Source organism: Osmerus eperlanus, chromosome 25 (assembly GCF_963692335.1).
Source record: "Osmerus eperlanus chromosome 25, fOsmEpe2.1, whole genome shotgun sequence".
NCBI classification, from domain to species: Eukaryota; Metazoa; Chordata; class Actinopteri; order Osmeriformes; family Osmeridae; genus Osmerus; species Osmerus eperlanus.
Window position 1 is genome coordinate 1454037 of NC_085042.1, and position 17419 is coordinate 1471455.

Consider the following 17419-nt stretch of genomic DNA (forward strand, 5'->3'; position numbering starts at 1 on the left):
ATGTGTGCCCTGTATGGACACATATATGGAACCTTATGACAATCAGATTAAATATACCGGTACATACTTTTTCAGAGAGAAAGCTTGTCAATTGGGCCAATTTGACCAGAACACAACAGGCATGTTTCACATCACTAAGGGAAAAACATTCCAACATAACAAGCAGAAATGATTGTTTTTTAGCTTGCTCTATAATACTGTAACTACCTCACCTTCTCCACTGCTACAGTGAGGGAGATGCTGCCATTAAGGGAAGTGCTCTGTGGTTGGAAAGGACAACCAGGTCTTGTCATTCTCTGTTCTGCACTAGGTGCAGCAGTGGTTCCCATGGAAACTATTCAGAAATATCACTCACAGGGTGGAGTTTACAGTTGACTGGCACAAATTCTAGAAGAGAAACATTCACTCTCACGTTCCCTGACCAGAAATTAGGAAAGGTGTCAGAGATGGTACCAGGTACCATCTCTCTCTAACAGTCATCTAGTTGTGAAAAGTTATAGATGTAGCATCCTAAACTTGATTGTAAATTATTGTGAGATTATTGAGTCATTTAAGGAGATGTATTACTGGCAGGACTATCATTTGGTTCAGGGGTTTATTCATCCACATAATTTTTGTCCAGTTAAGTCATTGTTGATAATCATTAGAATGACAGTGATATAAACATATACAAACATAATACAACATTGACTGTGGTTGTAGACAGCACTCTGAAATTACATTCACCTAAGTACCAATGGGACTACAAGGCAAGCTTAACCTTTCATCCTGTCATTTTTTGTGCACAAACGTAATATCCTGGTTCTAATTTGAACCAGTTTAAGACCATAAATAACAGGGTTTAGAATTGGAGGCACTATTAAAAACTCTATGGCCATGAAATTCTTAAGGCTTTGTGGCAAATCTCTTGAACCATATCGTGTATACATTACGTCAAAAAGCAAAGCGATTGTGATGTTTAATAATGACAGTAAATGTGGTACACAGGTCTGCCTAAACTTACCCCTGTTCTCTATGGATCCCAAACATGTTCTGACCAGGCACACATATGAACATACAATGAAAGTTACATGTCCAAAAAAGAATATTATGACAGCATATCCAGCTATATTGTTTACTGTGATTGAAGAGCAAGAAAGTTTAACAACAGACCAGTTCTCACAGTATAGTTTTTCTATGTGGGACCCACATAATCTCTGTCTGGATGCCAGTAATGATAGCATAGTGAAACAACATAAGGGGGACACCCAGGAAAAAGACACCAACTGAGCAACCCTCTTATAAGTCATAACAGAGTGATATTCCAATGGTTTACATATTGCTACATACCTGTCGTATGCCATCACTGCCAAAATAGAAAAATCATAGTTGGCAGAAGAATATATTACAAAAGCCTGAACCAGGCACCCTGCATAGGAGATGACATGATGAGGAGACAGCAGGTCCAGCAGGAACTTGGGATAGAAACCTGTTGTACCAATAAGTCCATTGATGCACAAATTGCAAAGAAAGATATACATGGGTTTATGCAAGTTGTCATCCAAGATGATGGTGACCACCAGAGCAACATTGACCAGAATAATCACACAGTAACACAGTAGAGTGAGAGAGAAGAGTGTGGCTCTGTAGTCCATGGTCTCTTCTAACCCTGAAAGAGTAAACACTGTAACAAGGGACACATTATCCTCCAAGGTCATTCTGAATCTTCAACAAAGAACACAAGCACAAAACCATTTAAATAATTCCTCTAATACGAGTACTTGCAACATGTAAAAAGAAAACAATTGAATCCTCACAAATCCAATGTAAAATTAGTAGATAAGTATGTATCGTTAAACATGCATGTTATACATTATCTAATTCATTCCCTTGATGAACAGCAATCCAACCCGTAGTCAGTGATTCCACAGGTGATCTACGGGTGGTAACTTGCCCTCTTGCTCTTATACTGTTTATTCTCAAGTTACACACCCACACTGCTGACGCTTTTTGTTTGTCAGCATTTTGGTGCACTTCCCACTTTGAGCAGCTAAACTCAGAACATGTACACTTATGGGCTAGTCAAATATAGGCCCATGAACAGATCTGCACCTTTTAGAGCTACATTTTGTAAAATGATACAGCTCTTCAAAAGTTACCTTTACAACTAGAGATATGGAAGCAAATCGTTACCAAAATTCAAATGCAAATGCATTTCCAGAAAGGCATTTGCATTTTAAGAATGTGGCTGCATTATTTGATTCATAAATGAAATTAGTAATCAATCATCCTATTTGCATTTTAATTTTCTTCTTCAAGAGTGCTCAATCTTTCACTTAATTAAAATGAAAAAGAAATAGACATTTGAGATTTCATTTTCAAAACATGCCCCAGCAAATAGATACCAAAATTCAATTTGAAATGTAAAATTTGAAAATTAAAATGCATTTCCAGAAATGCATTTTCATTTTAAGAACGTGGCTGCAAAATCGTGACCACAATTCAAATTCAAATGCATTTCCAGAAATGCATTTTCATTTTCAAGAACGTGGCTGCAAAATCGTGACCACAATTCAAATTCAAATGCATTTCCAGAAATGCATTTTCATTTTAAGAACGTGGCTGCAAAATCGTGACCACAATTCAAATTCAAATGCATTTCCAGAAATGCATTTTCATTTTAAGAACGTGGCTGCAAAATCGTGACCACAATTCAAATTCAAATGCATTTGCAGAAATGCAAAATGAACGAAAAAGCATTCTGAGCGGCGCAGCAGAGTGACGTCAGTAGCCGCTCTTCTTCAGCTCCCTGCTGACCGAGCTACCCATCTTGTTCGGTAGGGAGCGGTGTGCACATCTGCATTGCATTACATTGCAAATGTGCCGGGAAATTGATTGAATTGCCGGGTCTTTAGAGGACGCATCACAGACTGAGCAACTTGATGTCAAACAATGACTAAAACAGTGGCAGAGCTACTATTAATGTGTAAATCTGTGACGGCAGAGTATGCAGCCAAGCTCTCTATGACTTCTACTCGGTCACGGGCATCAGACTCAGATATATTATTAGATTCTACCTGTTCAGCTAATTCTAACAGTGTTTGCACAATTTGAGGGAGCGCCGTGGTTGTGATGCGTCCTCTAAAGCAGCGGTCCCCAACCTTTTTTGCGCCACGGACCGCTTTCATGTAAGACATATTTTCACGGACCGGCAGAACGGACTGGGAGGAAAGATAGGCCCTGGACAGCTGCGCTGCTAATGCATGTACATTCTGGGTTTGATGTGATCCTAGTTAGTGACCTCCACACCCAATGCGAGCGCGCGCGAAAAATAGTTTTGGGAGTTTTATGTAAAATAAACAGCCGTTTTTTCACTTGACCCATCTTTAAGTTTCTTAGCCTGGTTTTCCATCGTTATATTGTTACTAGCTAGCTTTCGATGTGTCAGTCCCACTGTTGTGTGTGACTATAAGCTACGACAGTGACACCCGAAGTGCGTTCCTTATATCCAGTTCAGGCCTATTCCATAATTTTGTTTGATTGCTGTCACGGCAGAAAATCCCGCTTGATGTTGGAAATGGAAGCAGGGTTTTCAGTGCTTTAGTGGCGATCTCAGGATAGCCTTCATCCAAAACACCGATAGAGTTGTTGTCTCAAACAGGCTTCATTGTGTGGTAACTATCACTTGTCATGTGTCAAGAGGAAGAGACGCGCATGATACCGTTCAATAAAGCCCACAAACTTGCTAAAAAATGAGTAAATATACGTCTTTGCAGAGCTTTTTTGCTCAGGGGAAAAGGCCCGCGGAGAAGGAGAGAATCAGGTCATTTTTCAGAATAAAACGTCTTTCAGACTCTGATAATCAATTAAAAGGAAATCATGTTATTAATTCTTTTTTGTGCGGCCCGGTACGAAATGACCCACGGACCGGTATCGGTCCGCGGACCGGTGGGCACCGGTTGGGGAACGCTGCTCTAAAGACCCGGCAATTCAATCAATTTCCCGGCACATTTGCAATGTAATGCAATGCAGATGTGCACACCGCCCCCTACCGAACAAGATGGATAGCTCGGTCAGCAGGGAGCTGAAGAAGAGCGGCTACTGACGTCACTCTGCTGCGCCGCTCAGAATGCTTTTTCGTTCATTTTGCATTTCTGCAAATGCATTTGAATTTGAATTGTGGTCACGATTTTACAGCCACGTTCTTAAAATGAAAATGCATTTCTGGAAATGCATTTGAATTTGAATTGTGGTCACGATTTTGCAGCCACGTTCTTAAAATGAAAATGCATTTCTGGAAATGCATTTGAATTTGAATTGTGGTCACGATTTTGCAGCCACGTTCTTAAAATGAAAATGCATTTCTGGAAATGCATTTTAAGGCCAGGTACTACAGGCAAAAACCCAGATTTTAGTTCAGGTGGTCAATTTGGATATTTTTTGATATTTTGGTTCTATAACCAGTAAACTTTCATAACATGCCACAATTATTGCCCAAAACACTTTAAAACATTTTTTTATGATTTTATACACCCTTTGCCAAGTAAACAAAACCTTAAATCATGGTCTGTTACCATCTTTTGTTGTAATTTGTCTCAGCAAGTTAAGAAATAACTTAAAGGAATTGTATGTTGTTGGAAAGCTTATTCTCTCAAGCATATGGCTAGCCAAATAATATATTGCTATTTACTTTGTTGTCATGGCAGTGAGGGGGGGAACACGAAGCGAGAGAGAACCCGTTCTAACACTTCTAAATGTTTAACAGCGATTTTCTCAAAATGACATCTAGCACACATGTCAAGCTAGGCAACTCTTGGCTCATAATAGGTAAAGCCACACAATTTTACATACTGCTTTGTACTTTGAATATCTAGACATGTTCAGAGGGATTTTCAAATATATTTTGTCAATCTCATTTTATGTGGTATTATATGCAAAAAAGCGGCGAAAACTTAGTTTTTTAGCACTTGTCAAGTGCACTTCAACATAATTAACTGAAAAAACATTATTTTGACAAAAGCCTCTGAACAAGTCTAAAAAATTAGTTATTGATCCTATTAAAACAAACCAAAACGGTCTGACTTCATCTATGATGGAGTTGCCGTGTTCTACATTGTATGCAAATTAGCGCATATTTTATGAGAAAACACGTAATTTGCATACTTTATTGGGGGGTAAACTAAAAGTCACAATACAAAAATATCTTATATTTTTGGGTATATCCATGTGGTAAAGTTTCATTTTGATAGAAGAACAGGATTTTTTTTTTCCTATTCACCTGTAGTACCTCCCCTTAATTTTCAAATTTTACATTTCAAATTGAATTTTGGTATCTATTTGCTGGGGCATGTTTTGAAAATTAAATCTCAAATGTCTATTTCTTTTTCATTTTAATTAAGTGAAAGATTGAGCACTCTTGAAGAAGAAAATTAAAATGCAAATAGGATGATTGATTACTAATTTCATTTACGAGTCAAATAATGCAGCCACATTCTTAAAATGCAAATGAATTTTTGGAAATGCATTTGCATTAGAATTTTGGTAACGATTTGCTTCCATATAGAGAGGGTACAATTTCTGGGGAAATTGTGGGGTGTGTTTGTGTCGGTTGCAGTTGTGTTATGTATATCTGAGTGCACACATTCCTAGATATAGGCCTACGTTTCAACTATATGGAAACAGATTATGAGGTCAAACGGATTAAATTAGCTAAAACGAGACACAATTTCCCCTCATCTGTTGGCATGTTAGCCGTTTTCACAAACAGATTGACATTAAGTTTAGGCTGTGGCATTGAAGACAGCGACGCACCACACAAGCTTGAGTTTAAATACATTATTTAATTTACATTTAGTCATTTAGCAGACACTCTTATCCAGAGCGACTTGCAGTAAATACAGGGACATTCCCCTGAGGCAAGTAGGGTGAAGTGCCTTGCCCAGGGACACAACGTAATTTATCACTGCTGGGAATCGAACCGGCAACCTTCTGATTGGTAGCCCGATTCCCTAACCGCTCAGCCATCTGACATTAATGTGACATTACTTATTGTACATGCAAATCTTGAATTGCTTAAATGTATGATGCTGCTAGTACACCACGATACTAGAATGTCGTATCTATGCACGTTGTATCTATGCATCGTTGACAACGTGTGCTGACGTTGTGACATTACACTATCACTGAGGTCCCTTGGTGCACACAAGGCACTTTTTGCCACAAAAACTTAATTCAAGCCTTAACCGTGCAACGGAACGTAAATCCCAATAGAAGCAACACAATCGCTACCAAGACAAACCTTTGGACACCGGCGTCTATGTAGTCCAAATATTGACGGATCCTTAGGGGTGGAAAAAAAATAATAACTAGAGAGGGTGTAATTTCTGGGGAAATTGTGGGGTGTGCTCCTGTATTTTTGTATGCCCTTCGACTGGTTATCTCCTGCGATTTCCGCACAGCAGAAGTGTAGTAGTTAGCTACAGTAGCTCTACAATTTACCGGGGCTAGGTCTGAATCTCGGAGCAAAACGGAGCACAGCCAGCTGTAGCTATATGCAGGTAGCAACGCTAGTGCTAAATAAGTATTTAGCTGGTCGGCTCCATGACGCCGGGTAAGTAAGGCTTGTGAGACTGCTCACCAAAAGAATGAAGGGGAACCAAGCCTCAACTATACGAGACTATCTGATATCGCTGTCTGTCTTACTAGAACGTCGTATCTATGAGTCGTTGCTAACGTGTGATGACGTTGACGGTGGGAAAATAATAAAGAATAAATATATATGAGAGAGTTCAGACAGGGTGAGACTTTCATTGAAAGAGATGCTCATAACAGTTTTTTCTGATGGCTAAGGCACTGTCTTTGAAACCATTGGCTAATTTTGTTCAACTCTACACACAAACAGAAAACCCTTACAATAAACCAGTAAAACCCTACACTAAACAAACAATTTTACCAATAAAATACCCCAAACCCAACAGAACCGTAATCCCAAACCTAACCCTAACCCCAAACCTAACATTTTAGCTGGACGGAGATGTCTGATGGAAAGCTTTAATCCTGGAGACAGTTCAAGATGAAGGTCTGGTACTCATCTCGGCTGAGAACTTTTTCAGAACCACAATAAACATTTCACCATCTATGTGATCTACATCAGCCAAGATAGACAATTATCATCACAAAATTATTCCATCCATCTGTCGGTCTGTCTGCATTTGTTAAAGTAGACAACTTTATTTAGTTTCCAGGAGCAAGTCTACAGACTATCATTCAACACTCATCAACTCAAGTTAGTGTAACCCTGTTGAATTTCATTCATTGCTATATAAATATAAGTTATAATAAATAAGTTCATTATATAATAAATAGCATTTAAGGGTTAAAAAGTGAATTGATTAAAATGTTAATTATTTGTTTTGTACTGTTTCTATGTATTTCGATTAAGTTCATTAATATTCAAGTTCCTTTAAAAAGATCCAATCAGGGCTCAGGGGTGACAGGTCGTGAGGGTAACGCGGGAGAGGGAGGGATAACGGTAAGCAGAGGAGGTTGATGAAGAAGCGTGTTGACTGTTGAAGGAGATACAGTAAATGTTTGAAATTAATATACTGCACCAGTTTAGTGAGTTTTAAACCAGGACTCTTATACGAAACATTAATGGTGATATCTGTCTGTTTGAGTGGACTGCTCAGCACCAGAAGACGGAAAGACGTTTAATTAGCGGCGGAATAAGTGTCTAGTGCTTTCGCATGGACTGCTAACAAGCTAGCGGCTAGCTGCCTGGACTAGTTAACCCTCGTGCTGCCTTCGGGTCACATGACCCAAAGGTTCATAACGAACCATCGTTGTGTTTACCCAATTTTACCCAATACAAAAACAAATTAAAATAATTTTCTTTTAACCTTTGCAATGTGGGGGGTCTGAGACAGCCTAGCTGTTAAAAGAAAATGCTTCACTTTGTCTTTGTATGCGGTAAATTTGTCGCAATACGACGGTGGGTCACAATGACTGATGGGTCAGAATGACCCGAAGATAACACAAGGGTTAAGCCTGTGTGGAACTGCGAGACGGACGGTTGACAAAGACCCTGACGCCTGGGACACACTGCCTGCGATCGGCTGCGACGCGCCTGGAAGCGCCTCCTTTTTTCTTTCGGCGCCCATGTTATCAAATGAGACCGACCACACTGGCTGCGAAGCGCCGCGATTGCCTGCGATCTGCAGCGATCGTTTCGGCAGCTGGTCGATTTTCTTCGCGAGACCCTGCGAAATCGGCTGCAGGATGATGAAATACACCATATTAGTTGATATATTTGAATAAAAAAACATGTTTTTTAAGATTTTACTCCATTAATTGTAGACTACGGTGAACATTTGTAAAGTTGTAGACTTTATAATTACACAATGTTGGTAACGAACGTCCTTTACATGTGGTTACCCTGATGAAAACAAATGAAAATAAACGGATTGATCCGTTGAGCTAGCATGCCCGTAGATGTTTTGTTTGTTTGAGAGAAACAAGTTGTCACGCGTTGCACACAACACACACGCAGACATAGCCTACCGAGAGAGAACCCCCAAGTCTATTTCTAAAATCAGCATCAAATGAATTCTCGAAGTTGAAAAGCACAGGGAGTTGTTGTATGTCAGCAACAATTATACAAGGACAACGTAGATAAGGATCAATGCTGGGATATAGCCAATGCCATGTTTATGTACCATGTCAGCGTAAAGGAAAGCTCAGAGTAGCTGAAAGGCTTGGTGACCGGCGCGGAGAAATGTGCGTCTGGTGTGAACAGCTTTTGCTCAGTCGTAGCCGATCGTAGCCGATCGTGGCGCTGCGCGTCCAGGCGCTTCGCAGCCAGTGTGTCCCAGGCGTGACGGAGCCAGATAGCGTTACCGAGGGGTGGACTTTGCAGAGACCGTTAACTGCATGAATCTTCTCTTCAATCTGTTCCTCTTCATTGTGGATCTTGTTGTCATACCTCCTGCTGCTGACGCCTTTGATCCCACGCGCGTGAGGCGGCATTATCAAGGAGCACAGGTATTTTTTTGTTTGGCCTTCGTGGTGGACCCGCCATTTGCTAAAGGCTACAACGTACCCAAGCTACATACAGGACTGCATCATTTGAACATTTGAAGGGTATTGCAAATTAGACTAGAGAGTGTACAATTTCTGGGGAAATTGTTGGGTGTGCTTGCTTGCGTCGGTTGGACAGGGGTCCGTTTTTTAATGACATTTTTACAACTGATATTTCTGTATTTTATATAAAAATGCATACTTATTATTTATAAAGATGACATAGATTTAAAAGCATTTTTTTTTGCTGCTCATTTACAACTGAAAATACGAGTGAAGTGTAGAATGAAATGGATGTCTTCTCATTTCCCCAAGAGGCAAGAGGCAGCCTCATCGTTGAATCAAAACGAATACATTTGGCAGACCGGTGTACAAATTGACCTAATCTCTATGATTTAAACGTCCTTTTAAGTTTTTCCCTTCTCGTGATATTTTCATGCATTTAGCCTACTCATTGCATTCATTCATTAATAAAGAACCCCCTTTGAAGATTATTCTACTACGTTACCCGGCAGTAGAAGATGGAATCGCGATTCAAACAGTACTGAAAATAAGATAATAAGATAAGATAATAACAAACTGAAAATATGCCCCCCAAAACGTAAATAAGCTTGACATTTATTTAGTGGAAAATCGCTCATTCATAAAAAGCTCACTGGTAGCGATCATTGTCAGTAACAACGCAAAATGCGATATAGCCCTGTGTGGAGAAGCTGCCCCGGTAAATTGTACTACTAAGGTACGGTAGTAGTACAGACTAGACTACTGCTGTGTTCGTCTTGGTAGCGATTGCGTTGGTTGAATTGGATTTAACGTTCCGTTGTACGGTTTAGGCTGAAATTAATTATTTTCATGAACAGATTGACAAAGTTTAGGCTGTGGCAATGAAGTTCAGGTTAGTAGTTAGATAGACTTTTGATTTAACCCTCGTGCTGCCTTCGGGTCACATGACCCAAAGGTTCATAACGAACCATCGTTGTGTTTACCCAATTTTACCCAATACAAAAACAAATTAAAATAATTTTCTTTTAACCATCGCAATGTGGGGGGTCTGAGACAGCCTAGCTGTTAAAAGAAAATGCTTCACTTTGTCTTTGTATGCGGTAAATTTGTCGCAATACGACGGTGGGTCACAATGACTGATGGGTCAGAATGACCCGAAGATAACACAAGGGTTAAGTAAGGGGAGTGCCGAACATGTTCTGTCGCCGTTTGACTTCCTACAGCTGTGTAAATGTTTTTGTACTGTAGTGTCTCGCGTAGGCTACAGCGTTGCAGTGATACACTGGATTGAAACCACAGGTAATGATAATTTAACCCACAAATCGTTTACTTGTAATCTAATGTCATAATAAATCCTACAAAGAAAATGTATATGTGAGGAATGTTTATTTTAACGATTGAAAACAGATACATCATAGACTACTGTAGTATGTGTTGCCCGGGCAACACAGGCTAATGTCATGATGCTAATATTTCAGTGAAATAGTAGACTACTGTTTCCGAAAGTAGATGTACTTCCTTAATAATATCAGCTTATATTGTACATTACACATCACAATTGTGTGTCATATCACAAAGTAAAATGAGTAAATAGTTATCACCCTGGCCTCTTTGCTTGTGGCGTTCCTGCAGCTGCCTTGCAGTAAAGCTATAGTTAGCCTAGCTATCCCCCAAGTTAACAGATGCGAAACGAATGTTCTGCTACAGGTAGTCACGCGTGTTTTCGTGACGTTAGTGACGTAGTGACGTTAGTAACGTCCGTGACTGTGGCTAGCAAATTAGCCACCGTTAGCTTCACTTTTCGCCACAAAAACTTAACTTAAGCCCAAACCATGCAACGGAACGTAAATTCCAATAGAAGCAACGCAATCGCTACCAAGACGAACCTTTTGACACCGCCGTTGTGTATGTAGGCCAAATATTGACTGAGTTTTAGGGGGGCGAAAATAAACAATAACTAGAAAAGGCTGTTCCTGCGAAACAGCAGTGAGAATGCTGAAAACCTGAATGGGGATAGCTGACCATGCTAAAAAAGCTGAAAATAGTGAAAATTTTGCAGAAAGTTATAAGCTGAAGCTTCAAAGCAACCGAAAGGTATTTTTGAAAGGGGCTGGAGCAGCATTCCAACAATGATTTGAAAGGATTTACCATTACTTTTAAAGGGAGAATAATTTGCACAAAAACCTTTATATTTTAAAAAGTATAAAAGTGAGAAATGAGAAAATACCCGCAAGCTAAAATGAATTTCAAAAATGTGTGAGTGACACAAAAGAGGCAGTGTGGAAGCTGAACTGCATCATCTGCATCATCTTAACAAAGCTAAGAGCTAAAATAGCCTACAATGCGGGAGAAGCTGAAAGCTGAACTGTTAAACAGAAGAAGTAGGCTAGCTAGTCGGAACAAGAATATTATCGTTTTAACAGCTGAAATTATAGTTGGGATAGTAATAGCAGTAGCAGATGTAGCCTACCATTGAGTGCGTTTACTCGGCTTTCTTAGTAGGATTCAATGTGTTGATGGAATGAAACATACAGCAGTAGAGCCGATACAGGAAGACACGGCGACACTTTGTTGCAGAAGGATGATGGTGCAAGTTTTGTCCGTGGAGCATACAACGATTAATAAAAAAGAATCATGTAGACGCGTTTATTGAGTAATCGCATAACTAATTACACATGTAAACGGAGTAATCGTATTATTGGCATAAACCGACAATTGCTAGTAATCGTGTTTCTCATGGTCAAGTAAACGTACCAATCACCTGTGTGAGAGACTGAGTGGTGCGTGTCTGTCGTTACGGTGATGGTGCAGCTATGATTGCTAACGCGCTGAGGGCAGAGAATAAGAGAAATGTAGCTAGAATCCACACCTCAAACAAGATAACCTAGACGCAAAACTGTACGTCCAATCCAAAATATAAGGATATTTTCCGAGACCCAAGACTCTGCCGAAACCAGAGATATTCTTTATATGTCTGTGCAGTCAGAAATACGACTCTACCTGCAGTTTCAAAAACGTGTTCCTTTTGCTTTCCTGGTGCTTGTTTGTTTGGTTGCCAAGGTGATGGCGCAGCTGTGATAGCTAACGAGCTAGGCAGAGAGAAAAACGAACATTTACCTAGCATCCACACCTCAAACAAGTTGACCTAGACGCAAAACTATACGTCCAATCCAAAATATAAGGATATTTTCCGAGACCCAAGACTCTGCCGAAACCAGAGATGTCCTTTATATGTCTGTGCGGTCAGAAATACGACTCTATCGGCAGTTTCAAAATCTTGTTCCTTCTTGCTTTCTCTGACTGATTTTACTCACCTCTCCATTGAAGTTAGTGAGAGAATTTGAAAGGCTGCTCTCGCTTCAAGGCTCATAGCTGAAAATCTGTAAATGTGAGCTCTTTAGTAGTTACATTGGCTGAAAGAGGACAATTTTTCCTACATTTTAAGGTATAACTTGTTTCTGTAAGTTAAACTATATGAACGTTAGAGGAATTTGTTTGACAAATTAGTTGAATATCAGAAAAAGAGCAGCAACTCTGCTTGCTGCTTGTTCATAAAAATCAAGAAGGAGCAAACATTTTAATGTATTTCAAACTGTCATAATTCAAAATTGGCTGAACATTTGAAAAAGCTGAATCATTTGGGAATAGCTGAATGTCTTGTGAACATTTTAAAGGTTGAATGGTGTCTCTAGCTGAAAGTAAGCTGAAGTAGTTACGTTTGAAAGAGGAGGAAGCTTTTTAATGATTTGAAAGGATTTACCATTACTTTTAATGGGAGAATAATTTGCACAAAAACCTTAATGTCTTAAAAAGTATAAAAGTGAGAAATACCAAAAGTCATAGCCATCATCTCCTGAAGGAGCTGAACGTTTTGATACAAAAGTTGTAGGAATCGGTTAAAGTATGTAGAACGAGTTAAAGGCCAAAAAACGGCGGAAGAACTAAGAAGTTGAAAAACAATAGTGAGAATGCTGAACAGCATTCTCACAATAATAACTAGAAAAGGCTGTTCCTGCGAAACAGCAGTGAGAATGCTGAAAACCTGAATGGGGACAGCTGACCATGCTAAAAAATCTGAAATAGTGAAAATTTAGTAGAAAGTTATAAGCTGAAGCTTCAAAGCAACCGAAAGGTATTTTTGAAAGGGGCTGGAGCAGCATTCCAACAATGATTTGAAAGGATTTACCATTACTGTTAAAGGGAGAATAATTTGCACAAAAACCTTAATATTTTAAAAAGTATAAAAGTGAGAAATGAGAAAATACCCGCAAGCTGAAATGAATTTCAAAAATGTGTGAGTCACACAAAAGAGGCAGTGTGGAAGCTGAACTGCATCATCTTAACAAGGCTAAGAGCTAAAATAGCCTACAATGTGGGAGAAGCTGAAAGCTGAACTGTTAAACAGAAGAAGTAGGCTAGCTAGTCGTAACAAGAATATTATCGTTTTAACAGATTAAATTATAGTTGGGATAGTATTAGCAGTAGCAGATGTAGCCTACCATTGAGTGCGTTTACTCGGCTTTCTTAGTTGGATTCAATGTGTTGATGGAATGAAACATACAGCAGTAGGGCCGATACAGGAAGACACAGCGACACTTTGTTGCAGAAGAATGATGGTGCAAGTTTTGTCCGTGGAGAATACAACGATTAATAAAAAAGAATCATGTAGACGCGTTTATTGAGTAATCGCATAACTAATTACACATGTAAACGGAGTAATCGTATTATTGGCATAAACCGACAATTGCTAGTAATCGTGTTTCTCATGGTCAAGTAAACGTACCAATCACCTGTGTGAGAGACTGAGTGGTGCGTGTCTGTCGTTACGGTGATGGTGCAGCTATGATTGCTAACGCGCTGAGGGCAGAGAATAAGAGAAATGTAGCTAGAATCCACACCTCAAACAAGATAACCTAGACGCAAAACTGTACGTCCAATCCAAAATATAAGGATATTTTCCGAGACCCAAGACTCTGCCGAAACCAGAGATATTCTTTATATGTCTGTGCAGTCAGAAATACGACTCTACCTGCAGTTTCAAAAACGTGTTCCTTTTGCTTTCCTGGTGCTTGTTTGTTTGGTTGCCACGGTGATGGCGCAGCTGTGATAGCTAACGAGCTAGGCAGAGAGAAAAACGAACATTTACCTAGCATCCACACCTCAAACAAGTTGACCTAGACGCAAAACTATACGTCCAATCCAAAATATAAGGATATTTTCCGAGACCCAAGACTCTGCCGAAACCAGAGATGTCCTTTATATGTCTGTGCGGTCAGAAATACGACTCTATCGGCAGTTTCAAAATCTTGTTCCTTCTTGCTTTCTCAGACTGATTTTACTCACCTCTCCATTGAAGTTAGTGAGAGAATTTGAAAGGCTGCTCTCGCTTCAAGGCTCATAGCTGAAAATCTGTGAATGTGAGCTCTTTAGTAGCTACATTGGCTGAAAGAGGACAATTCTTCCTACATTTTAAGGTATAACTTGTTTCTGTAAGTTAAACTATATGAACGTTAGAGGAATTTGTTTGACAAATTAGTTGAATATCAGAAAAAGAGCAGCCAGCAGAGTGTGCCACTCTGCTTGCTGCTCATTCATAAAAATCAAGAAGGAGCAAACATTTTAATGTATTTCAAACTGTCATAATTCAAAATTGGATGAACATTTGAAAAAGCTGAATCATTTGGGAATAGCTGAATGTCTTGTGAACATTTTAAAGGTTGAATGGTGTCTCTAGCTGAAAGTAAGCTGAAGTAGTTACGTTTGAAAGAGGAGGAAGCTTTTTAATGATTTGAAAGGATTTACCATTACTTTTAATGGGAGAATAATTTGCACAAAAACCTTAATGTCTTAAAAAGTATAAAAGTGAGAAATACCAAAAGTCATAGCCATCATCTCCTGAAGGAGCTGAACGTTTTGATACAAAAGTTGTAGGAATCGGTTTAAGTATGCAGAACGAGTTAAAGGCCAAAAAACGGCGGAAGAACTAAGAAGTTGAAAAACAATAGTGAGAATGCTGAACAGCATTCTCACAATAAAGAGAAACAGGAAAACAATAGTGAGAATGCTTAACAGCATTCTCACAATAATAACTAGAAACGGCTGTTCCTGCGAAACAGCAGTGAGAATGCTGAAAACCTGAATGGGGATAGCTGACCATGCTAAAAAAGCTGAAAATAGTGAACATTTAGTAGAAAGTTATAAGCTGAAGCTTCAAAGCAACCGAAAGGTATTTTTGAAAGGGACTGGAGCAGCATTCCAACAATGATTTGAAAGGATTTACCATTACTTTTAAAGGGAGAATAATTTGCACAAAAACCTTAATATTTTAAAAAGTATAAAAGTGAGAAATGAGAAAATACCAGCAAGCTGAAATGAATTTCAAAAATGTGTGAGTCACACAAAAGAGGCAGTGTGGAAGCTGAACTGCATCATCTTAACAAAGCTAAGAGCTAAAATAGCCTACAATGTGGGAGAAGCTGAAAGCTGAACTGTTAAACAGAAGAAGAAGTAGGCTAGCTAGTCATAACAAGAATATTATCGTTTTAACAGATTAAATTATAGTTGGGATAGTATTAGCAGTAGCAGATGTAGCCTATGCGTTTACTCGGCTTTCTTAGTTGGATTCAATGTGTTGATGGAATGAAACATACAGCAGTAGGGCCGATACAGGAAGACACGGCGACACTTTGTTGCAGAAGGATGATGGTGCAAGTTTTGTCCGTGGAGCATACAACGATTAATAAAAAAGAATCATGTAGACGTGTTTATTGAGTAATCGCATAACTAATTACACATGTAAACGGAGTAATCGTATTATTGGCATAAACCGACAATTGCTAGTAATCGTGTTTCTCATGGTCAAGTAAACGTACCAATCACCTGTGTGAGAGACTGAGTGGTGCGTGTCTGTCGTTACGGTGATGGTGCAGCTATGATTGCTAATGCGCTGAGGGCAGAGAATAAGAGAAATGTAGCTAGAATCCACACCTCAAACAAGATAACCTAGACGCAAAACTGTACGTCCAATCCAAAATATAAGGATATTTTCCGAGACCCAAGACTCTGCCGAAACCAGAGATATTCTTTATATATCTGTGCAGTCAGAAATACGACTCTACCTGCAGTTTCAAAAACGTGTTCCTTTTGCTTTCCTGGTGCTTGTTTGTTTGGTTGCCACGGTGATGGCGCAGCTGTGATAGCTAACGAGCTAGGCAGAGAGAAAAACGAACATTTACCTAGCATCCACACCTCAAACAAGTTGACCTAGACGCAAAACTATACGTCTAATCCAAAATATAAGGATATTTTCCGAGACCCAAGACTGTGCCGAAACCAGAGATGTCCTTTATATGTCTGTGCGGTCAGAAATACGACTCTATCGGCAGTTTCAAAATCTTGTTCCTTCTTGCTTTCTCTGACTGATTTTACTCACCTCTCCATTGAAGTTAGTGAGAGAATTTGAAAGGCTGCTCTCGTTTCAAGGCTCATAGCTGAAAATCTGTAAATGTGAGCTCTTTAGTAGTTACATTGGCTGAAAGAGGACAATTTTTCCTACATTTTAAGGTATAACTTGTTTCTGTAAGTTAAACTATATGAACGTTAGAGGAATTTGTTTGACAAATTAGTTGAATATCAGAAAAAGAGCAGCAAGCAGAGTGCCACTCTGCTTGCTGCTCATTCATAAAAATCAAGAAGGAGCAAACATTTTAATGTATTTCAAACTGTCATAATTCAAAATTGGCTGAACATTTGAAAAAGCTGAATCATTTGGGAATAGCTGAATGTCTTGTGAACATTTTAAAGGTTGAATGGTGTCTCTAGCTGAAAGTAAGCTGAAGTAGTTACGTTTGAAAGAGGAGGAAGCTTTTTAATGATTTGAAAGGATTTACCATTACTTTTAATGGGAGAATAATTTGCACAAAAACCTTAATGTCTTAAAAAGTATAAAAGTGAGAAATACCAAAAGTCATAGCCATCATCTCCTGAAGGAGCTGAACGTTTTGATACAAAAGTTGTAGGAATCGGTTAAAGTATGCAGAACGAGTTAAAGGCCAAAAAACGGCGGAAGAACTAAGAAGTTGAAAAACAATAGTGAGAATGCTGAACAGCATTCTCACAATAAAGAGAAACAGGAAAACAATAGTGAGAATGCTTAACAGCATTCTCACAATAATAAATAATACTAGAGAGTGTACAATTTCTGGGGAAATTGTAGGGTGTGCTTGCTTGCGTCGGTTGGACAGGGGTCCGTTTTTTAATGACATTTTTACAACTGATATTTCTGTATTTTATATAAAAATGCATACTTATTATTTATAAAGATGACATAGATTTAAAAGCATTTTATTTTGCTGCTCATTTA

At 39.0% G+C, this 17419-nt stretch overlaps 1 protein-coding gene across 1 annotated transcript; it reads right to left on the reverse strand.

Annotated features, from left to right (window-relative positions):
• Nucleotides 1-755: 755 nt before the first annotated feature.
• LOC134012309 (olfactory receptor 1D2-like) lies at nucleotides 756-9003 on the reverse strand. Its single transcript, XM_062452103.1, has 3 exons — nucleotides 8898-9003; nucleotides 4554-4573; nucleotides 756-1685 (listed from the first exon to the last, which is right to left on the reverse strand). The coding sequence occupies exons 1-3, from the start codon at nucleotides 9001-9003 to the stop codon at nucleotides 756-758; spliced, it is 1056 nt and encodes a 351-aa protein (XP_062308087.1).
• Between the last annotated feature and the right edge of the window lie 8416 nt (nucleotides 9004-17419).

Coding starts and splice junctions, on each gene's coding strand:
- LOC134012309 (XM_062452103.1), bottom strand. CDS start 9,003: ATGCCGCCTCACGCGCGTGGGATCAAAGGCGTCAGCAGCAGGAGGTAT. Junction 4,574..8,897: donor GAAGATTCATGCAGTTAACG/GTCTCTGCAAAG, acceptor TAACTTGCTGAG/ACAAATTACAACAAAAGATG. Junction 1,686..4,553: donor ACAAATTACAACAAAAGATG/GTAACAGACCAT, acceptor ATGACCTTGGAG/GATAATGTGTCCCTTGTTAC.